Source organism: Struthio camelus, chromosome 14, assembly GCF_040807025.1.
Source record: "Struthio camelus isolate bStrCam1 chromosome 14, bStrCam1.hap1, whole genome shotgun sequence".
Taxonomy (NCBI): domain Eukaryota; kingdom Metazoa; phylum Chordata; class Aves; order Struthioniformes; family Struthionidae; genus Struthio; species Struthio camelus.
In genome coordinates, this window is record NC_090955.1 from 6817013 (window position 1) to 6840224 (window position 23212).

At 46.5% G+C, this 23212-nt stretch overlaps 1 protein-coding gene across 8 annotated transcripts in view; it reads left to right on the forward strand.

Annotated features, from left to right (window-relative positions):
• FRMD4B (FERM domain containing 4B) overlaps nt 1-23212 on the forward strand; it is a 148528-nt gene that overhangs the window by 87741 nt on the left and 37575 nt on the right. For 7 of the 8 annotated variants that reach the window (XM_068907520.1, XM_068907522.1, XM_068907525.1 and 4 more), the window contains 3 exons: nt 2790-2874; nt 16724-16780; nt 17845-17867. In XM_068907520.1, the coding sequence (XP_068763621.1) occupies nt 2790-2874; nt 16724-16780; nt 17845-17867 (165 nt within the window). The remainder of the gene's footprint in view (nt 1-2789; nt 2875-16723; nt 16781-17844; nt 17868-23212) is intronic. The other variant, XM_068907526.1, reaches the window with a different exon arrangement.

A 23212-nucleotide genomic window follows, 5' to 3' on the forward strand; every position in this document is an offset into this window, starting at 1 on the left:
AATTAATGTGGAAAGATTCATGAGCATATAAAAAGGCTTCTCTGCGGCCAATGGACACCTCAAATGCTCACCGTTATGTAGGGTGTAATGTTCAGGCTTTGCGGTGCTGTAAACAGCTCTGACCTGGGGAACCTGCTCTGAATAGGGGTAAAGTACTGCCCTGCTTATAAGGGAAACGATAAGCCACATCTGGCATTCGTAATTGAAAGAAACTGTAAGAGCAAACAAAGCCATTAGTTGACGAATATTAGCTTTTCAGACCAGTGGAGAGAGCGAGGCTCTAGCAGGTTAAGTAAGGTACGAGCTTTGAAGTGCAGGTCTGGCTGCAGGTCAGGACAGAGTCTGTAACAGTGAGGTTCTTAAGCGCTGAAGCTCTGCATTTGTGGAGAGAAACTTTTAGGCATGTGCAAAGTGAAGTTTAGCAGAGCTACCGAAAAGATGGTATTTGGTATGATCAAGAAAGGCTGGAAATGCACATGGTTCCTGCAGTTCTCCTCTCGCTGAAAGGTGAATCATGGAACAAAATGTAAAATAGCCTTTCAAATCTCTGGGGCAGCTTCCTGAACTTGGGTCTGTTCCTGGGCCAGGCTGCATATCTATAAAATGGATAAATCATTATCTCCTTGTCCTGCAGAGGCAGTCTGTGGAGTGCTTTAAAATTAATTTGATGGTATATGCTGTAGGAATGTGAAATTTTAAAACAATTACTATTTAATGTATTGTTTGTCTCAAGTTGCAGCATAAATATTGCACAAGTTCCTAACGGGTGCAGCAGATGTTAGCTCTGTTGCCTCCAACCATGTGCTCTGGACTTCTCCCGATGTCTTGCAAATCATCTATACCAAGATATCAGTGGCTACAGCAAGAGGGTGTGAGAAGCCTTTGTGGCAGCGCTAAGGCTTTGGGGAGGACTTGCCTGCATCGGGGCTGCTCCGATGAGTGCAGCAGACTGTGCGGTCCATACCAGCCATCCAAACCTCCTGAGCAGCCCTTGTTTGGTCTACACTGCCAGGCTAGTCGTTGTCCCTAGTTTTTGGTTGGCTGAAGAAGAGAGGATGTTCCTTCTCTTCTGGCACTGGGTGGGAGAGTCTGGATCCAACCTATTCATCAACCTTAAGGAGCTGGCTGAAAATGAATTGTGCCTTTATACCCCAAAAGGAGGGTTGACAGGACCATGTTCATACAAATTTGTCTCTCTCTAAACTTACTTGGCAGTTCCCTGTTCCACAAATTAGAGATGTGTTTTCTCTGCACCTTTTAATGTGTCTCAGCACTGTTTAGTTTAATGCCCCAAGTGAGTCAGTGAGAAGCGCACAGACGAGTTGTGTATGATTTGCAGAGTGCCAACTGTGTACGTTGTGTTTTGTACAGGTATTAAACAGACTGAGACCCATCTGCTAACCTTGGCAAGGCTAAAGTAATCGGTAATTGAATTACTGAGGTTGGTAGTGCCTTTGCGACGCAAGTCCCTTATTTGCACGTGAGCTGTCCTGTAAACGCGTACTATAAATGTGATTCGGTGGCAAATTTTGTCTGGAATATGTCTTAGGAGACTCTCAGGTTGCAGTGGGATTAGCTACTGGTTTGCGATGCACTGGCTTTTCATTGCTGGCTGGTTCTCTTGGAGGAGGGCACGTCCGAATAAACATGGTACAGTGATGAGCTCTGGTTTGCCAGGTGTGCTGCAGCCGCAGCCAGGCTGCACAGCGTGGCCATGGGGTCTGTGCGGTGGCAGAGGGAACCTGTTCCTCCTCTGGCCACACGAGGACACAGAGTCGCCTAATGTGGAGAGTTCATAATGCAGGGATGTGGGAATGGCAGGATGTGCCCATGGCCTGACAAAGAGGAAACTGAGGTCAGGCTGCAGAGGAAGGCAGCACCTGAAGCACAGAAGGCTCTCTGCACTGCTGAACCAGTTGTAGTTCTTCCACATAAGCCCTTTATTTTTGGTGTTGCCATCATTACTCGCACAAATATGTCTGGCCAGCTGGAGCCACCATCCCTCCAGCACTTTTTGTTTGGGCAGAAGTTGATGGCTCTTGGCCTGTGGCTTTTCTCTCCTCCGCAAGGGAAGAACATGCCTTAGCGATGCTGTTGGGGTTCCCAATCCTCACTGAATTTGTCCCTCTTCAGAGAGGAGTGAGAGCTCAGCGGCATGGACCCATGCCAGTGCCTTGCAGTTAAGGTTAAATAAACCTCTGAGTTAAAATGAATGACCAGAAGGGGCATTAGAAGATCTAGACTTTCTCCCTGATTAGAGGCAGAATTAGTCTACCAACACCGTCTCTAGCAGATGTTTGTCTAACCTCTTCTTAAAACCCTGCCAGAGAGGCCTAGGGCAGCCTGGTGCAGCTCACAGGTGGGATTTGTCTCAACAGCCCTGCTTTGGCCTTTCTGCCCTGCTACCGCCGACCCTCTGCAGCGCTCCGAGGCATTTTTGCTGAGCTGCAACATGCGGTTTCGAGTTACCTTTTCCAATTCTGTGGTTTTTGTCTGCATAGGAAGGATGGGTTTTGCTCCTTTGAAGTCCAGCAGGGTTTTCAAGAGATGAAGAGTCATCAAGTACCTATGATCTATTGAACAAGGAGTTTGTCGTTCCCTATGTGCTGTCAGCCCCCAAGATTTTCTGTTTGTTCCCTCCTAATAGGCAGGAAATTAAGTGCAGTAACTCATAGTTCCTCCGCACCGTTTGTATCACTAAGGAACAAAATGCTGAGGAAATCAGAATGATTTGGGAGGAAGATGAAACCTATTCAAGAAAGTAACATTGTTCTTTTTTTCCCTGCCAGGTTCTACATTGAGAGCATTTCCTTTCTCAAGGACAAAACAACGGTAGAGCTGTTCTTTCTGAATGCAAAGACTTGTGTGCACAAGGTAAGGCTCCACATCCCTTGGGACATCCTCCTTCGCTTAAACACTGATGCTTTAAGCAAATGAACAAGGGTGATGATGGTTTCCTGGTCCTACTTCCACAGCCCCCTGTCTGCTCGCCAGACTAGGATACGTTTCAAATATGCTTGAGGTTTTGAGGTGTTTGAAATCTGAGTTGTAACTTTGCAGATTGGCTCTGTCTCCGAGTGTCATATCCTTCTCGCGCGCTTCATAATAAACGTTCAAGGCAAACATCTCTTTACTGATCTCAAGTCAAACTTGGCTGAAGAGCAAGAAAGGCTGTAGGTCCTATAATGTGAACTTCGTTCCTAGTTCCCCAATTTCTTGGCTTAATTTGAATTAAGTCGATGAAGTAGTAAAGTACTGAAGTCAATAAAATAGTAATCAGGACAGAAATTAAAATACTTTTAATATCTTTTCTCTGGCTGAGAAGCTTTCACTGTTTTCTTAAAATGTTTAAATTGATAAAATATGTATTTTTAAAAAGTCACTTTGGAATGTGGTAGCCAGAGTTTTGCGTAGTAAGCTTGATCCACTGCAGATTCATCCTGGTCTGAATAAGGGCAATGTGGCAGCCTCTTGTGCCATGCCCCAAACCTTAGGTGCAATAGCAGCCACGTTGCAATGAACTTTACTCTGGCAGTGTCTAATGTTTCCCTGTTAATGTCAAACTCGGGCAGCTGGCACTTGTTACTCGTGGTTCAAGCAGTCTAAGAGGATCACTTGCTTCTCTCTGCCTTTTCTTGGAAAATAACCGTTTATTGTTAGCTGGTGTTGAAGTTCGGTATAGTGTGTGGGCCAAAGTCTTTCGCTGGTCACCAGATTTTCTACCTTATGCTTCGTATTTAGAGGATTCTTACTCAGTACCTAGTATTCATTAATTTATGAACGGATCAAAACCTGACATGAGAGTAGTTAATGGCAAAGCTGTAACTGTTGTTTATGGAGGAATTGTTTTCTGGAAGAGTGGAGGAAATTAAACCTTTTGGAAAAAGGCAGCAAGTTGTAAAAGTGGTTGAAGACCTCACTGGTTAAGATTAATAAAAAGCAAATCTCCACTTGGCATATTTACCTTTTTAAGTAAAGGGTCTTGGCAACTTCTAGAGATCCTTGCAGGGAATGCTGGAGCAGTTTAGCTGGACAGAAAACGCAAATAATATTGGAATTGGAAAATGGGACGGGTTTTAGTCATGGAATGTGAAAAATACCACTGCTGTCCAAAATGAATCTGCTATTGAAATAAATACTAGTCGCATATCAAAACATTTGGATGCAAGTGTATGTGTTCATGTATACAAATAAGAAAAAAGAAGCATACAAGACGGGAAAAAAACCACTCTCTCTCATCATTTACGCATGTATGTCATCCAGACAGTAAGGTAAGAGAGTCGCATCTGACCCAGATAAATATTATTCAAGCTGCATAACTTCATATTATTGAAATGAAGTGCTGGTAATACATGAAGCGCTGATCTGCACTGGGTGCTGCAATAAACAGACTGCATCACCCGTTTATTTCCTCTAGTGCTTCAGGAGCTGTAAGAGGTTTGAATGAAGACTGTTTCTTTTTTTTTCCCCCCTCGCCATCACTTGCTAGGTGTGTGCTCTAGTTGCCAGAAAGTGCCGGCCTCCGTGTTTCTGGAAGCAGAAATGCTGGAAGCGGAGAGGGAGAGCTCCTGTCATCTGGTTTCTAGGGAAAAACCAGGGCTGGGAGTGGGCTTTAGTGCTGAGAGAAGGATCCCTGCAGAGCAGCGCTGAGGAATTAACTAAGTAATAAAAGCAGACAGCCCTTCTGTCTGTCAGCATCGCTTCTTATGCTAGGCTTTGTGCCCGGCTCGTGGCATCCTTGAAGGTGTTTCTACACAAGTTCTGGCTATTCAGAAAAGGCAGTTTCAGAGGTTATGCCTCCAACTGTCCTCTCTACTTTTTCCTGAAGTTTTTTATGGCTACGATGGAAATGGCAGAAGAGAACACATGTCACTGCTGCCTCCACCTGGTTGCTGTCTGGATGCGTTATGTTAAACTGCAGTTCATGTGCAGTGGAACACCTGAGGATTTGCAAACTTTATTCCCCAATTGCTAATCCCTTGAACAGGACAAGCTGTTTAGGTAAATTTCTAAATCACCCAAGCAAACTTGTGAGAGTGTGTTTGGAGGTGGCCTTGTTCTCACCTCAAAAAGTTCCTTATTTTAAATTGCACTGTCCTCAGGCAGGAGCTTTGCCCGCTGTGCTTGTCCAGCACCTAGCACAACAGGGCTGAAGCCCTTTCCTTTCTGTAGGAACGTTACCTAGTCAGCGTGCTCTGCGTGAGCCCCTCTGCACGTCAGCAGCGCTCTGGTCAACTCCTTGGAATGTATTCAACTAAAATGACCAATATCCATTATGCAAAGGTATATAGAGAAATGGGAAGTCAGGTGTATGGGTGGAAACATGAGCAAGACTTAATCCTGCTGCCTTACAGTAGAAGTGGATTTTAGCCTGCAAATTAGGTCGTTTTCAAATATTTTTATCCCACCCGATAAGCCTCTGGTCACTATCTAGATTTCAGCTTGTGTGTGAAGCACATACAGGACCCATTCTCATGTTTAAGCCCGTGGAGCCTGGCAGGGAGGTGCAAAAGGCAACTCGAATGGATTTGTGCAGCGTCTTCGCCGACGGGGCGGCTCAGCAGCTCTCGGCAGTGCTGCAGGGGAAGGAGGCCCAGTCTGGAGAAAGGCTAGTATCAGCCTCTGAAGGTAAACAGATTCCCAGCTCTAGTGAAGCACTCTAGTGGTGCTCACTAATGATGATGAAGAATGGCCCCTGGCATTTCTCAGTTGTGAATCCAGCTTGGGGAGCTTAGACCTGCCTCTGCTTCTTTCTTTTTTTTTTTTTTTTTTCCTTTCCCCTTCTCTTTTCTTTCTCTGCTGTATTCATGGGGTGAGTAAACCCCAACATGTTAAAAAGCAGCAGCCTGTACCCCAGAACACATGATCTGGGGCGCTCATTAGTGCGTGTGTGTGCATGCGCTGTTTGCTTGAAAAATGCAATACGAAGGGCTGTATCCTAATCTGGATGTTTGTATGACACTTGGGTTATATGCGGGACAGGAATGTGGCTTGAAGGATAAGTGCCGCAATAGCTGGGTGTGAGAAGACCTGCATGAGTAAGATTGCTTAAAAGCCCATTGTGTTGATCTCTTTCACAAAGCTGTTCTCAAAGTTTTCACAACAGTCTGTTCCCGCCGGGGCAAGATGTGTGCAAGAGCCCAGATTCAGGGCGGTGCAGAAGCCTGGTGCGTAGATGAATCTGTGTTCATGTTCTTCTGACGCTTCTGAGAGTTGGCGTGTGCTCACCGCCTGTGTCAGCAGTACGGATGTGTGTAGATGCATGCAGTTTCATGGCTTATGTGCTCTAAAGGAAGGGGGTGCTTTCTTGAGCAGAGAAAGGGAGCGTGAAGTTGCCCTATATGCAAGATGGTGCATTTTAGTGCTTTGTTAGGATATAGGATGAACTGGAAGAGCCAGCTGAAGGCTTCAGCAAATACAGCCTGTGTGTTGGCTAAGCTTTGTGCCCATCCCTCCCCTGGAGGGGATTTTATCCATGACTTGCAAGGTTCAGAAATTCCGTGATTAATTCACTTGCAGCATTCTTCGAGAGATCCATGGGCAATGCTGAGTGTGAAATCCTGCTGCGTGTGAGGAAGAGGCTGGTTAGAGAGAGGGGAAAGGTGGTTGTATCTGTTTAAAGGGAATGGCATCTCCCTAACAACGTCCAGCACGCTCTGGGCCTCGGCTGGTGCTGTTGCATTGACTGTCTTTTCCCAGATTACTCCAGAGAGTTCTTTGCTCCCAGCTGAATAAAAATTCAGAATAAATAATATAGTATATCAATTATTAATTATATTACTAGATATTAATTATTAAATATATTAAATTTGGAATGATAAATAATAGAATAAAAAGCTGAATTAAAATTGAGAAAATTGACTTAGTGCTCTGTAGTATCCGGTGGCTCTTTTGTACTTCTTCACCTTTGAGCTGCAGTCCAGCAGCTGCTTTGTGCAGCCTGAGTACCAGATCCTCCTGGCAAGGATTTGATGAGTCTGGGGCTTGCACATCTAACAATTTCTGTTAGGTGCTTTGGCAAGAGAGAGGCAATAAAATCTCTGGTGCCAAAAATCTCTCTCTTCCCGCTCCCCATCCACTCACCCACCTATGTCCTCTTTCATATAGTCGAAGCCCCTTTGTGCCTCTGTGACCTTTGCAGCCCCGTGCCAGGGACTTGGGGCCTCCCATGCAACCTGCTTCGTTCTCTGCACTGCTCCCTCTTGGCCTTGTCTTCACCCTGAAGAGCATCAGAGGAGCCAGAGAGCGATCCCTTGGCCCAAAGCGCGGAGGGCTGAGAATTTGTTTTTCCTTCTGGGAATCATGTTTTATCAGTGTTACAGTTCAGGGCAAACAGAGCTGCTGCTGCATTAATTGCTAAGCTGTCGGTGGCCACCGCGCTGCCTGTGGACATCACCTACGCGAGCTCCCCTCTGAGCTGACACGACTGCATCAGCACCAGCGTTTTCCTTCCGGTGCGCGTTGCACAGCGTAACGTAATGCTGCTCTACACGCCTGAAGAATCAACTTCCCGTGGATTTGCCAACATGACCCGTTCTGTGTTTGCCAGCCGTACCCTCCTGGTGTTTCGTTCCACGTGAGCTGAATACAACAATTGCCTTTTGCTCAGAGGAGCCAAAGTAAAGCTCTGGCACGCAGCGTTTCCTCGCTGCCAGTGCGCGCGTTAATCTTGGGACTATCGGCTTTTATGTAACAAACACGCCTGCCTCTCTTGCCCTACCTGCCTTTCATGTCGGGCTGCCCATTTTTAACTGGTTTGAGGCTACAGTGCCGTCACCCCTCCAGGCCAGGGCGGTTACGCTGGCTGCGAGGCCAGAGCAGAGCAGCAGCCCCGCGACCCGCCTCCAGCTCCGACGGCTGCGTTGTTTTAGTTGGAGCCTGGAGCAGCCCCTCTCCGCTGCCAGGAACAGCGTGGGCAGCCGCGTGGGAGGTATGAGCTGCTGCAGCGAACATCTCCAGGTCTATGGAAGGCCTCCCAGCGACTTCACCAAATTTTAGGTCAGCTCCTACCTGGTGAAAAGCTCATTTATCCCCATGTATTTTGGGAGAATGCAATAGCTAGGAGGAAGAAGGGCTGGAAGGAAGCTTGACGTATTTCTGGGCGCTGTTTTCTTAAATGCCTCTCTTTTTCAAGACCTTAAAGAACTGCTGCGTAAAAAACTTTGGTGGTGACAACTTCAGTTTAAAAGCTTTCTTTACTGTCCCTGAATTTAAGAAGCTGAGTTTAGATTTATAGTGATCTCTGCTGCAATCTACTACCCAGCTGGACTTTAAATAGTGAAAGCCTAACGCTAATTTTAGGTGAAATGAGTGCCTCAGAATTGATGTGTTTGCATAAGGATAGGGAAGCCTTGTAACATGCTCAGTATGTTATTGCACAGGCCCTTGACCATAACTGGGATACTTTTTGGAGGTGGATAGGAACTGGTCATACACATGTTGATGATAAATTTGAAAAGATAGATTAGTCTTTTCTTCTTTCAAAACAGCCAAGTTTGGAAAAATAACACCCTGCTTGGCTAGCGAAGCACTGTCAAGTTTATTATACGTTAGATCTAACCTCCGTATAGCTTTGCAGCCATGCGGTTGACTCTTTGCCAGTCCTTAAAATACATTCTATAAACTAAGGTCTTGGTCAAGTTGGCCATGTTCCCCTTTTCCTCTCTGTATTTGAGTGTCAGGGGATTTATTTATTTAATTTCCCATGCGTTCCAAGGGCTTGCAAGAATTGCTTAGAAGAAAGAAAACAATAGAGAAAAAAGTTAAAGGAAATGAAAGTTTTCGGTGGAGTCTGTAACTACATTAACTTCATGAACAGCAATTCTTGTGAGCACTTGGCAGCCTGAGGACTCGTGCTTACCAAGAGGAGCTGTTGAAACAGACCCCTGGTGTGAGTATAAAGTCTGGCTGGCTTCCAGCTCATGGAGAGCAAAGTGGTCATATATTAGAAAGCTCTCGAAAGTTTTATAACAGATATTTCCTAATTCTCCCACATCCCTGGAGAGAGGGCAGTGTTTCCATACAGCCTCGTAACACAGTGTAGTCTGATCCTATCCAAGACTATTAAACTATCCTCTGTCCACTGCCTGTATCTGTCGTTCTGCTCTGGAAGATTGCATGTGTGAAGTCCAAGATGAGGACTGGCAGGACCAATCAGCCTTCACGGCACTTCTGTGCCGTAGGGTCTGTTGTCTTCCTCTCCTACAGATGCTGGCAGCCAGCTCCATCACCTAAACTCTCCAGCAGCGTGTCAGTAGATTAAAAAGAATGGAACAAAGTTAGCACGTGGTCAAAATGTGAACTACCTTGCCCGTTGGGAGGAGGCAGGACCCTCATGCTAATGTGAACTGGCAAATCTTGTGGAATTCCTCACTTATCACTACCCCATGAGATCTCAAGCCCGTTAGGCTATGCCTGTGACTCACGGAGGGGGGACTTGGCCATGGTGCAGATATATTCAAGAGAGTCTACAGCCTCTGAGAGGATGAAATAGGTCCATGGCTCCCTGCCCTAAATGGTAGTGGTGCCCCAAAGACCCTATGAGGGTCATCTGGGAGAGGTGTAGATTATGTTCCAGCTGTAGCAGGAACATGAGAAATCTTATGAGAATGTTTATGAGAAATCTGTGTGGTAGAGTTGGTTTGGAGCTTGAGCTTCACACCTTATATCTCTTACACAGTCTCCTCCTCCTGGGTCTGCCTGCTAGCATTAATTGTGATGGCGAGTGTTGTGCCTTTGATCTTCTGGCCATAGGGTAAAGATGCTCTGACAGCTCAACCTGTTGTGTTGTTGATGTTCGGGTATCTCAACGTGGTGCTGAGGTAGGAAAGTGAAACACTGATTATACATTAAATCTAATGACGCTTGCTATATACACTGGCTCCCAAACAGGCAAGTGTCCTTGTGTGCCCTTCCCCTGTTCTCTGCCTTTATTTTTATATCATGATCATGCAAAATAACAGCACTAAGTGACTGGGGCCCTGTTGTGCTGAACAGTGTATGATCTAGTCTCAAAGTAACTGTTTTTATCCCTAGAATTTCATCAAAGTGTCAACTAAGATGCTAAATGCAGGCAAGGGAGATAGGATCATTTCCTGGCAGAGATGACAAAATAGATGGCTTAGCAGAGAAACCTGAAGCCTTTGCTCACCATGAGGCAAGGCTAAGCAGCAGTGATGGAGGTTTTTTTGTTTTTTCTGAGGTTTTTTGCTGGCTTGACCTAAGCCACTGAGCGATCCCTGCCAAGAAAGAGCCACAGTGCTCCATGCTGCGGATGGGCCGCTGCGCGTCGGTAGAGCTGGGCTCGGGCTCAGGCTGCCATCCCTCCTCTGGCACCCCCTCTGTGGGAGCTCAGTGGAGGTCAGTGGTGGCGAGGCATTTCATCCGCCACGGCCCCGGCAGGGGCTCTGCAAACCCTCCTGCCTGCCCCCGGCTCTAGTTGGACTGCAACGTGCCGGCTGCAACTTGTTGGGGGGAGAGGACAAGCTCCTCGATCAGGCGTACAATTAAAAAGACTTTACAGTAAAAAAATCAGGTGATGTGGCCTGATCAAGGAAGGAGCAACAGGATGAAGTGAAGGGTGTAATGGGCTATCTAAATATTGCAAAGTGGTTGTGAGACCCCCTTAGCAATCCGGACTGCTCTGCGCTGTGGGGGTGAATGCAGCTTGAGAGCAACTCTGAAGTGCCTTTTTGAGGAGGGTCAGAAGGAACTGGCCTTTAAGTTGTTCCTATTGTATTTGTATTCCGCGTCTTCTGCTCTTTTAGCGCTGTGCTTTGCTTTGCCTCCGTAATGTGCTGTAGGTGGAGGCTTGCTTTACTGTGATTTTTCTCAGCTCGGGAAGCCTGTCCTTGGGAAGCACGTTGGTCCCAGTCAAGGTCATCAGCAACGTTTGGAGCTTCATGGGCTGGGGAGGGGATGGGACATCTGATGCCGGGCTTTGCAGGGCAGCGTGAACTCCAGGTGACAGTACCCAGGGTTGAGGTGAACGTCTGTAATCAGAACGGGCCCTGTAGGACTCGCTTTTAAGTTAGAGGGTTATTCATTTGCTGCCATTGTCTGCCTCGCTGTGCTAATTATCCAGCGCAGCCACACCGCAAGAGCGACTTGCTGAATTTGCCTGACCTAGTTACTCCCGAGTGAGCTATCGTTATGTCATGTAACAGGTTGTGGCTGACAACCACTCCTCGTGTCTAGAGCGCCGGGCCCAGCAGCAGGCGCCTCCTTGCCCGCAGTCCGCGCTCCCAGGCAAGCCGTGTGCGCTGAGAAGCTGCCGAGCTCTCTGCACTGCAGGGACCTGGCTCTTCTTGGTTTATACAGTATCCTTTGGTTGTCAGGACGCATCGTGCAGACGCTGGGACCCTTGTGGGAAACTGCAGGGGTGATGGGTAAGGGCGTAGGATGTAGTATTGCTTTTTTTCACTTGTGCTGGCTCCACACCCAATTAATTGCCTTTCTTAGTGCGAACACCTGGTTGCACGCACTTGGTTCCTTCCTTTCGCTCCGCCTTTCTAATTGCACCCTTCTTTCTGTGAGCTTTTATAATCACCTTTCAGTAATCACAGGTAATTATATTCAATACAATATGGCAATCTTGAGGGTGTTCAGTCAATGTGTGTGTGTTTGTGGACAGCTTTAGTTAATAGTAAATTTTTGAAGGGGTTGATTTGAGAGAAGAGGGATTTTAATATCTTAATTCTCACATTTTTGTTTAAAGTGGTTTTGTTGTCAGTCGTTAGTGGATCTCCATAGTCTGCATCTGCATTGAAGAAATCGTACCAGTTTTCATTTCTTGCCCTGGCTCTAAAGAGTTAAAGATGACAGCTCTGGCATGATGCTTTATTGTATTTTTAATCTGCTTTAATCAGAGTTTGCAGTCTAAAAATTTGCTTGGCACAGTTAATACTCATCTGACTATCTTCATTCTTGATCTGCGTTTTCATCAGGATTTCGGACTTTTATCTATATGACAGTAAATTCTAGCGTTGGTGCTGAGTCTAGCGAGGGTTCGCTATTGTAGCCATGACCAAGCCTTGTGATTTTTATCATGTTCATAACTCTGTCTCTGGGCAGCAAAACACCTGAGGTCCTCTCTGCATCAGGGACCAAATTCTGCCCGTGGGCCCCAAAGGCAGGAGTTGTTTTTTCCTAGCTGCTGAGGTATGGACATACTCCTGCTGTATAGTAATTCCGCAACATCCTTGTATTTTTCAGTATGACAAAAGCCGCCTGAACCCACTGGACCAAATGCACTGTTTAGATAAGCCAGTGGGCTTTTGGAGAGCCACACGAGGGGATGAATTTGTATCGCTCGTTGAAGTGGTTGGTCCCTATGCAAAGTCTAATTGAAAAATATCAGTTTCATCCCCCTCCCTGGAGTTGCTCCCTCTGTTCTGCTTAAACTTATTTACATCTAAAATGTACAAGATTCAGATTACATTAGCTGGATTACATCCATCTACTTAACCTCTTGCTAGTGACCTTGTTTCCATTTGGGATAAATCTGGGAAAACGGTCCATCTTCATATTCAACACGTGGCCATGAGAGCTTTCTGCTGACCTGGCTCCCAGGCCCCCCTGCCTGCTTGCTGAAGCCTGTGCTTAAATTACCCTGGCAATTGCAGGCATTGCAAATGGATCTTTCTACAACCCGTCTTCCCCGTCTATTTTTGAAATTTAACCTTTTTGTTAAAGCTATGCTAAAACAGAGAACCTTGCTCACCAGCCTCAGGGGCAGAGGGATTGTTACAAAATCAAAATATTATCTGAAGGAGTGGAAAGAATCGGGATCCTGTACTCCCTTTTTGAATGACACACATTTCTATATGGATTTGTGTCAAGTCGAAGGCTGTCCAAACTCCTTGACAACCCAGGGCTGTATTACATTATCGCAAGGGCCTGATGGGGGACCAGATGGCAAATAATGTTATATTATGATGGAAAATAATTCCAGGCTCAGAGGGAATTGTCCAAGACACCATCACTTGTATAGCCTTAGTGTATATCGGATAAAGGCTGAACTGGGCTTGGGGAGCCCCTGATTCAAACCCTGTCTCTGCTACTTAGCTACTGCATGACCTCGGGTCAGTCCCTTCGCCTCCCTGCGTCTGCCTTTTCTTCTTCGATTTTTAGCCCAGTAAAGGCAGGGGTTCTCCTGATTGTTTTTTCTTGTACAGAGCTTCCCTCAAAGTGGCCCCAGCTTCTGCCACTCTTACTATATGGCGGTATGTGATATGATTAAGCCTGGTCCTCCCTGTTTGGAGGTTTGCAGCAGCTGGCTCCGTGGGGCTGCCCTGGAGCGGGACCACGGGCTCTCGCAAAAGAGCGCTTTTAGGTACTGGTGTACTCCCGCAGCAGAGACCAGGGAGCTTTTGTTCAAGAGACAGTGTAGTAAAACAATAGTAACTTTAAAAAGTATTGGCTTCAAGTTATAGTAGGGTAACTCACTTTAAAACATTGGACCTAATCCTTTATTGCCATGTATGCTGAGTTGCCCTTAGGCCTCTGCTGTATGAGGGGGGGAAAAAGAAAAAAATTGCTACCACTTCCGTGGTTGGACCTGATGTTCAGCTTGTGTGAAACTGTGCAACTCCCACAAGACCAATGAATAGGGCTGCTCTGCGGTAGCCGAAAACGTGGGCTCTCATTGCGCGGGTGTATGTTGGCATGGGGCCTCGGTGGCGGTGATGCATCTGGTGTGTCCTGTTTGTCTCCCTTTCCCACCCCAGGTTCACTTCTGGCTGTTGTGATATGTAATTTTGACTTGTAAGAAGCTCCGGTCTAATATCTGGGGATATTTATAACCACTCAGAAAACATTTTTCACAGGACTGACATTTGCAGAATTATGTTTGTGAATGTGCATGAGCATTTTGTACTCAGTGAGTTTCTTCTTGTAGCATGAAGTACTGCACTGAAAAGAGATGGGGAGATGCTCCAGTAAAGATACCATCAGTGTCTTGTTTGAAATAGGTCAGGCTAGGGAGCACCATTCTTGCCTATGCACTCCTAAACACAGCTGCTAAGCAAAAGCAGCTGAAAGTCAGGACATCAGCACAGCAAAATCCTCGTCTGGGAAGTGAGGGCTAAAACTTCATCCCCTAAAAAAGGCAGTCCCCGGGAACTGCTGTTCGGCTCATTTGGTCTCTCAAAACCCTACGTGCAGTGCGTTGTGGGATCATTTTTAACGTTCATGGCAGTGCCATAGAGCCTAGTAAAGTGAGCAGAGTTTCTTAAGACTTGTATTTAGGACTAAGTAAGTACACACTGAAGAGCAGCCTCATAATTCCTATTGATAATCGTTAATGGTTGTGACATGCTTTGAAGATGAAAAGTGCCGAGATGCCTGGTTATTAAGTCTCAAACACCCCTGTAATGCCAGCAGCTGCTCTTGCTGTAGGTCAGCAGAGACGTAGGTGCTGATTACGTGCTGGTGCTGGTCGCGCAACGTCTTGCCCCAAGTACTGCCGAGTTTTCCTTGGACCTGGCAACAAAGAGAGGCAGCCTTTGATGTAAGAGTTGCATATGGATAGTTAAATCTCTCCTCACCCAAATTTGTTGTACGCTTAAAAGGCGATGAGCCACATGTAGCTAATTCTGCCTTGGGGCAGGGAGATGGTCTTGATGAGCTTTTAAGGTCCCTCCTGGCCCTGTTTTCCATGATTTTGTGGTCCAGGGACAGCTTTGCTAAAGGTGAGCCTGTCTTTCCGGCTAAGCAGAGGTTGCAGGGCGATGGCGGGGTCTCCCTGCGCGTGAGTGCAGGAGCGCTAGCTCGCGGAGAGGGGTGCTGGGATGCCCCGTCTCCCATAATCTCTCCATTGCCACCGTTGGCCTCAGCGGCTGTTGGAGCAGATGCATTTTAAGCTAAAGAAAGGCAGCTCAGAGCTGCATTACAAAGACTAGCCTGCCGCAGACCTGGAAGTAACAAAGTGACTTAAAGTTGCACCTACGTGAAGAATTACTGGGCTGCAGCCGCTGCCTTTTTTTTCTTCCGCATCAGCATTAAAGAGACTTGAAGGGGGAAGTTGAAGCTATTTTTGTCTCCTAATTTGTGATGCGCCCCCTCCCCTTCTTCCCTGCTAATAAAATATGTCTGTGAAAGCTTGGGAGGCTGCTTCTGCATAGCTGCTGCCACACCTGTTGGGAAGGGGAAATTCCTCATAGTCTGCCCTTACGGAGGAGCCCGGGGGAGCGGCCGGGCTGGAATGTTTTATTATCGACAAAGCTGGCAAAAAAACTTCATTTCCATGAAAATTGAATTATTTGTTTGTTCACTTTTGAATTTAGTCTCTGTGGGCGAGACCTGCAGCTGTGGTAAATTAGCTCAGCTCCAGATGTGCCCCATATATTTGGATATGTCATCTTCCTGTATCTGTGTGTAATTCCGTGGGATCTTCGTGCTAGCCCCTTTTGGCATTGCTTCAGCTTTCGGCCTGCTTTGTCCTCTCCCTCAGCCAGCAAATCCTAGGTGACAGAAGGATGCGCTGGGATCTCGGTGACAGGAGGCAGGCATCGCGTTCAGTGTCTTTCCCCTTGTTGACAGCCTGCAAGTGGGGAAAAAAGTATGAAAATTCATGGGACAGTTGCTGTGCTCAGTTTTGCCATTTAAATGCCGTTCACAGGCTGCAGGAGGGATGGGGAGGCTTTGACAGCCTGGGAATCCCCCTGTAAAGTGCATCTGCTTTGCTCCTCTAGTCTTACTGCTGATCCCAACGTAGCGCGAAGACTAGGATCTTTGCTCTCGAGGGACTAGCTTTGCAAGATTGCACATAAGATTACAAGCAAGAAAAAAGGCTCCATGTGTAGTTTTGATATTTTAGCGTATAGTGTCAGCTGGACATCTGAGTCTGTGGGTGCGCAGCACTTCCAGGACATGACTGCAAGGCGCCCCTTTTGGGAGTGGGGTCAAGGAGGAGGTTTCGGGGGTGAAGGGGGGGGGGTCCTGAATGCTGAAGTAAAACTCAAGTGTACTTGCAGGCATGGGAGGCTATAAGATCCCGGCTGTGTGTGGCAAAGGGAGAGTAGTTATCCTATCTTTGTGATTAATAAGTATTATTTATCTAGCATCATGGGTGTGCATACCACCATCAAAACAAAGAGCCGAGGTCCCTGCCCTGAGGAGGTGGTGTGCTTTCAGCCGTAAATACCTCCAGTTCAACCCTGCCTCCCTGGTTCATGGAAAGTTTTTCAGCATGTTTTGAAGCGTGCGGGATTAGGAGGTACCTGACTAGGCATGTACAGTGAAGCGCAGGAAAACCACCGTTTGCACAGAAAGCGTGCAATGGCAAGAAGAGGGTGAACGGCAAGAGCGAGTGAAAGGGGGATTTTTGGAGGGGGGCGGGCATGGGCTTTTCACTGTGTATGTCTGTGTGTGCGCATATACCAAACGTCCCCAGAGGGGAGAGAGATCTTCTCGGGGCAGCGAGTGCAGCCAAGGGGGCTGCTGGAAGCGGCGAGCGGGCCGGGCGCCGCGCAAGGGGCTGACTCGCCGCCGCGCAACGGCCCCGCATCCGGCTTCGGGAACGGATACGGGGATTCCTGCCCGCTTAATTTTCAAGCAAAAAGTTGCATCAACTTCCCTGGGCGAGGCCGAATCCCCCGCCCCGCGCAGTGGTACGGTCTGCGCCGGCGAGAGGCCGGGCGGCGCGGTGACAGCCGGGGGCGCGCTGCATCCCGCGGCGGCGGCGGGATGTGCGCGTCTAACGCTCTGCTCTTTACGCACGCAGGGCCAGATCGAGGTAGCGAGTGAGACCGTCTTCAAGTTAGCAGCGCTGATTTTACAGGTAAGGTGGCCCTTTCCCGGGGAGCCGTCTCTGGAGGTGCGCGTTTGCCCGCTGCTGCGCGCAGCTCCGCGGCTTTGGCATGCGGCAGCACCTTGGCTCGCTTGTTAGCTTAGCTGGGGTTCGTTTTTCCTATTTTTTTCCCCCCCTCTGTGAAGATAAAACCATGCAGCGCTGTTTATAGTCTCTGCAGATTTAAAAAAAAAAAAAAAACAAGCTACAAATGCTGGGAGCTATTGTTCTCTTTGGCTAGCGAGAGAAATTTACGTTTGAGCAATTTTGATTTGAAGGAGGGGAAAGAAGGAGAAAGGCTCCTCAAGGGAAGTAATTAATTTCAGGAGGTTTATCTTCAATTTATCACTCAATTTTCTAATTTAAGTATATTCTGGAGATCTGGGAGGAGAGTAATACTGTAGCTAAAATTTACTCTATTACATCCAATGAATTTTTCTGTCAGAGCCTATATTTTTATTCCTCTATTATAGTAAAATAGATTATGTTAATTTTTCCTCTCATTAAGCACGTTTTTGTCCTTAGACTTAAATTGTGATTATTTACCACTTTGCTGTGAAATAAATTTCTGCCTTACGCAACAAGGTGGTGGTTTTTATTCTCTCCCCCTGCCCCTCGTTTTCGCTGAGCAAATGCTCCAGCAAAGCTGCAGTGGTTTCATCTGTCTGGACTGTTTTCATCTTGAGTGAGCACAGTTCCCCTCAACTGCTGACCTGCTTGTAAAGTCAACCTTTCACTGGATTTGCTTGGCTGGAGAGAGAATTGTATTTCACTTCTCCTGCCGTAAAAGTGACATTTGATTTGGAATGTGAAAGTCGTCCCAGTTTTGGAAGCTGTATGACTTATGGTGTAGGTGGATAATCTACAGCTGGAAGCCTAAAGGGCCAACATCTGTCTTGAATACATGCATGCAGCCTCGGTGGTTCGCATGAGTGTGACCCAAAGTCGAGACCTGGCCAAAAAGCGGTGGGAGTGGGGCAGTGAACAATGCTGGGAAAACTCTAGGACTTTCAAAGAGATCGTGTTTTAACTCTGTCATTGTTTTTCAATTGTAGGAAGCTAAAGGGGACTATTCCAGGTAATAACATTTTCCTTTCTAATACTAATGTGCTTGATGGATGTGTTTTCTTTAGTTTGCATTGTATTTCAAACAATCAGCAAAATGGGCGGAGGGAAGAGCCAGCCTAGAGCAGTAGCTGAAGAAAGTGAAATACACTGCCAGGCTGGATAAAATCTTCCCAGTCTGCAGGGTGAGTAATTCCCTTTGTGAGCAAGCTCTGAATGGAAATGGTTTTTTCAGGTCGTCCTAGTTTGGTCACCCTCCCTCCAATATACGCCTGCCTTTTTTATGAGGACGGAGGCACAGTGCCCACCCTGTCCTCCCAGAAAGGCCAGGCTTTGCGCTGCGTCGCGGCCAGTTTCGGCACCCCTCCTAGCCCTGCCCCGTGTACGGTGGTGGTGTGCGTGCCGAGGGCTGGAGCTGGCAGCTGCCAGCGCTGGACGTCAATGAGCCGCTTTCTTTTGCAGCTGCCCTGCCGGGGCCTCACGCTCCCCGCACTTGACCTGCCAGTTGTGTTGTAGCTGGGGTGCGACCAGGGATTTGCTTGGGTTTAGCTCTCTGAAGCTGCATGATCCGTCCGTGTTTGCCCTTGGAAATCACTTTCTACCTGTCGGACTCGGTGCACTGGTTACAGGAACTGGCCTCAGAGGGGTGGGAGCCGTGCTGGGGTGGGGGGAGGTTGCAGGAACCAAGGGAAGAGACCTTCAATTAGGAACAGCTCACTAAGCAAATAGAAATTCAAAAGGTCAGCTTTGGTCATGTTAATATTTTACTACTTACTGAGTTTCTATAGAGGAGGGGTGGTGTCTTAACACTTTGGCTACAACAGCTTTCAAGAAACATGCTTTGAAAATGTTCAGGAAAGAGCTACCTGCTCACATGCAGTAAATAAGTGGCAGCTGACCGCCAAAACCATCAGCAGCGGCATACTCCGCTTTTCATTCAAGGCGGAGTTGTCAAGTAAGTGCTGATTCCTCTACCAAGAGCCCTTCTCCAAATCCCACTCCTTCCTCTGCAGGAGGACATGCTTCGGGAAGTCCGTCACAAAGCTCCCTTTGCTTTTGTTGGTGGGCTGTCAGGCCTGCAGGGAGGAAAAGGTCCCCTTCTGGCTAAGATTGGCTGGACTGGCTGGCTGTACAGATGATTTCTATTCTTTTTCATGCTGTAGAACTGCTTTGTGAGCCACAGACTATTGCTTGTAGCTACAATGTGTTGCACTTTTCTCCGGAAAGACTGCTAGTCTTGCCTGATTTCACAGTGACTTCATAAACTTCATTCAGTTTATGGACAGATAGCCACAGACCTCAAATTACTGCAGTTCACTTGACAAGAAGCAATTTGTTAAGCTGCAGCAACTGGTGGCATGTGCTCTCTTAGCCTGGTACAAATTCTTAAGAGAAGAGGTAAAGGTTAAAACCACCTTTGTGGTTTAAACCTCCCTCATGTGGTTTAAACTTAACACTGACTCCTTATCATTTACAATAAATAGGGTTTTAAGTATTGCTTCACATGTACAAGATCGATGTACTTGGTTATTTTGCATACCTCAGCTGACAAGTTGCAAGGAGTAGATTGCTTGTGATTAGCTTCAAAAGTATTTAAAGAGAACTGGAGGGAAGAGTGCTATGCTGCAAAGTTGATTTCCTTTTCCAAGTGCTCCTCTTCCCCTAACAGTTGCCTTTTGCAGCAGAGCATAGCTGTAACAATTGTCTCCTGCAGAAGCCCAGATATTACGCCTCCATGTCAAATGAGCGTGGCCAGCTGTTCTGGATGGACGGAGAGGAGTGCACCAGAAATGAAGGAATTAGGTTTTACCTATCATATGAGGTTATTTGGACCACCAGTGATAAAGCAACTAGCTTAATTGCAGGCATATCTGAGGCAGATAGTGCATGGCTACTCTCCCCTGCCAAACGCACCCTCGATAAAAAGAGTATATTCTCAAAGGGATTCTGTTGTTGATGCAGTGTAGCTGTCTCCGTTTGTGGAGTTTTAGTGTCTTCACTGTTCGCTGTCGTTTGGAAATACCATTTTGAATCACGTTCTGGAATGTGGCTGTTGCACCATTTCTGCTTACGTGAGAACATGTTTGCTAACTTTTTATATAGGATTAGTACTGAATGAACTCCCAGTAAATGCAAGAATTGCCTGAAGTCCTAGAGATTAGCTTTCTGCAAGTTGAAAATGGGCCAGTCTGGACAAAGCTGGTGATTTCTGCCTAGCTGATTTTTCACACATCTAGCAGGGAGAACTTTTCTGGGGGACATATCCTGCAAACCGGTCACTGCGCGGAGCTGCTGCTGACTTCAGCTGGGAATACACAGCTCAGTCTCAGGACACGGACACTTTAAAATCCTGCAGCCCTAGCAACCCCTTTTCCCCAATCCATTGTTCAAATTTTTAGATAGCGCTTCAGTGGAAAAGAGCAGTAATCTTCCCAGAAACACCCTCCCTTATCCCGCGTTGAGTGGGCGAGCACATTCTTTTGAAATCTGTTTATTTTCAGTGAGCAAACCTGACACATGGGCAGTTGGAGAAAGTAAAAACTTCTCGTTTCTGTGCCACAGAGGTCACACTGGAGAGACTTTGCAGTCTGGTAGCGCCGACAGGGCAAGAACGTGAGGACCTCTGGGGTTTGGCCTCTGCAGGTGAAATCTAGTAGGGCCGTGGGGGTCCTGCCTGGGGGTGTTGGGACAGGGGCATGCTCCTTATTCAGCAAGGGGGTTTATGTGAGTAAGATAAAACACTTAAATCCCACTTTGAAACTTTATAGACTCTTAAGTGCATGCTTGAAAATAACATCTGCAGTATGTCTATTGTACGTGTGCCTTGGTTGGATTGCACTGGTCTCTAAAATGCAATCCAAAATTACCGCCGGCCACAAGGGGAACGATTAGCAAAGATGGCAATGTACCGTCATTGGTGTAGCTCACTACGGTGGCACATCTGTCAGACGGTCCAGTTCCTTTTCCTGTTTACTGAACTGGTGACCCTGGCCAAGATGCTTACACCATATATGTGATGAAGAGGTCTGCAAGAATGTGCCACAGCGATGCCCTGCGAAACATTCATCTCCCCCTTATACGGGGCAGTATTAGGGCTGATGAGGGTAGTGGATTTCCTCCAAAGAGTTTCACAGATGTTCACAGAAAGTCTATCCGAGATGCTGCAAGCTATGGCCCTCTACCTTCCCATGAAATGACTTGGCGCGTTTCCCTCGAGAAGAGGGAAGTAATGTTTTGCTTATGTTCGCTTTCCACCACTGCTCTTGACTTTCAGTTGATGGGCTGCCTCTTTTTAAGTTGAATTCCTGGCAGTCTTCCCCAGCCCCTGCAAAAAAAAAAAAAATGCAAACAAACAAAATATGAGTCGTTAATATTACTGTAGTTTTGAAGTTTTGTATTCCTTAAATGAACTAATGCACTGTCACGTTTATAAATTAAGCAGAAAAAGCTGCAATCGTAGTTAAATTGTTGACTTCTTAAACTCCCTAAAGGGTTTTAAAGGTTCACTTGATTCACGTTGCAGCTTCTGGAACAGTCTCATTTCTGAAAAAATGTGTGCAATCTATTTAAGAGATTCATTTCATTTTCCTTTTTAAGAAACCCTAGTATCTTGACAGGTAAGCAAAATAAGAGATCAGTAATTATTCATAACCTAAACAGGCAATGTATAACTTTCTATTTCCTTGGAAAATAAATGTTGTAACTGTATTTAGTCTATAGACTGAGCATCTACCACAGTAAAATACTCTACAGTAGTATAGAGTATTACTTTGTTTTGTAGCTCGATTGAAAGAGATGGTATGCCACTGACATGAAGATTGACAGTCCTAAATCCTGTGCTTCTAGCATTAGGAAAAGGCTTATTGACATCAGATTAGGTACATGGATTATACCAGGAAAGTAACTTTGTTTTTTAAGTTTGTATTCTGACTGATAATCTTGGATCATATTTTCCACAGTAACGTATCCCGCACTGAGACTCAGCTATGATCCCTGAAAGTTAATTAAATTTCTGGAGGAGGGCTTCCATTTTCTTTAAATAGCTGACACATTGGATTTTGATTCTAGCCTGTGGGCTGCAAAGATAACTCCCGACTGGTATAACGTAACACAGACAAAATAATGAATTCCTGATAGCTGACACGTATGAGAGACTGGGGTTTATCATTACAAGAGTGATAAACAGAGTTTGCAAAAGGAAAGGGTTTGTGTGGAAGATACACTTGCAAACTGCAGCTAGATGGTAATTGGCTCAGAAGCTCCTAAATTTACAAACTTTACTGAGGGAAAAATATAAGTGCTTGGACTAGCCTCAGAGAGCTAGTATCAGCGATTTGCTCCTAACTAAGAGTTGAGCGCTCCAGTATTAGACTTTTGGAAGCATTTACTTGGGAAGATGATTATTTTGCCAGACAAATTGGAGAATCGCTTGGCATAAGAGAACATGTAAACCATAATGTAGGCTGTGCTAGAAAACTAGCTGCTTGAGAGAAGTCACTCGGTGTCTAATACCAGAGCACCTGCTAGCTGTGCTACTTACCCAAAGACTAATCTAGCCTCTGACTTGGGGCTCCCCTGAAAAAGGAGCGCAGCCTGCTTTGGGGCATCTCACCAGGACAATATGACCACAACTCCAGGTGTGGCCGTTTCCAGGATGTGGGCAGACCACAAACACATTTTTGGAACAAATCTCCAAGTTGTTCCTATTCACACCTTCGGTTCACATCCTGGCGTGGCCTCTGAGGGCACTGGCTGGACTCGTGCTGCCAAAACGGAGCCCATTTCATGCTCCACCAGCTTGTGGGTGCTCAGACCAGTAGGCCAGAAAGGGGGCTGGCCTAAAGAAAAATGCTGAAATGGGGAGTGTGGGGTGTTTAGATTTTGTTTTTCCTTTCAGTGTAAGCGCATTTTGAAGTGCCTGTGCAATCGTATTTGCAGAGACTTTCTGCAAGATAATTTGCTGTGCCCCGCAGATTCTGCCCGTAGAGCTTGTAAATCAGTGCTAGGCATTTGAGCGTTGTGGCTGTGCTCGTTGTGCTGAACTGCCTCCTGTTTGTGGAGTGACTCATTGTGTGTTTTGCCTTTCAGGTGCAACCCTCTGCACGCTTTTTCTTTAAATACTTTGCTAGGGGCTTGCTCATGAACCATTAACTCTTGTCTCAATCGAACCCAGCTATGTGCTTTCCTAAACTCACTCTTCTGCAATAAATAATTAATTTGAAACAAGATGAGCAAAGATTTATTTTTACCCCATGCTAGTGGGGTATGTTTCCTGGTGTTTTATTTTTCAGTAGAAAGTTGAAAATCACTGTATGAATCAGGTGCAATTACAAAAAATATTTAGTCAAGCCCCCAATT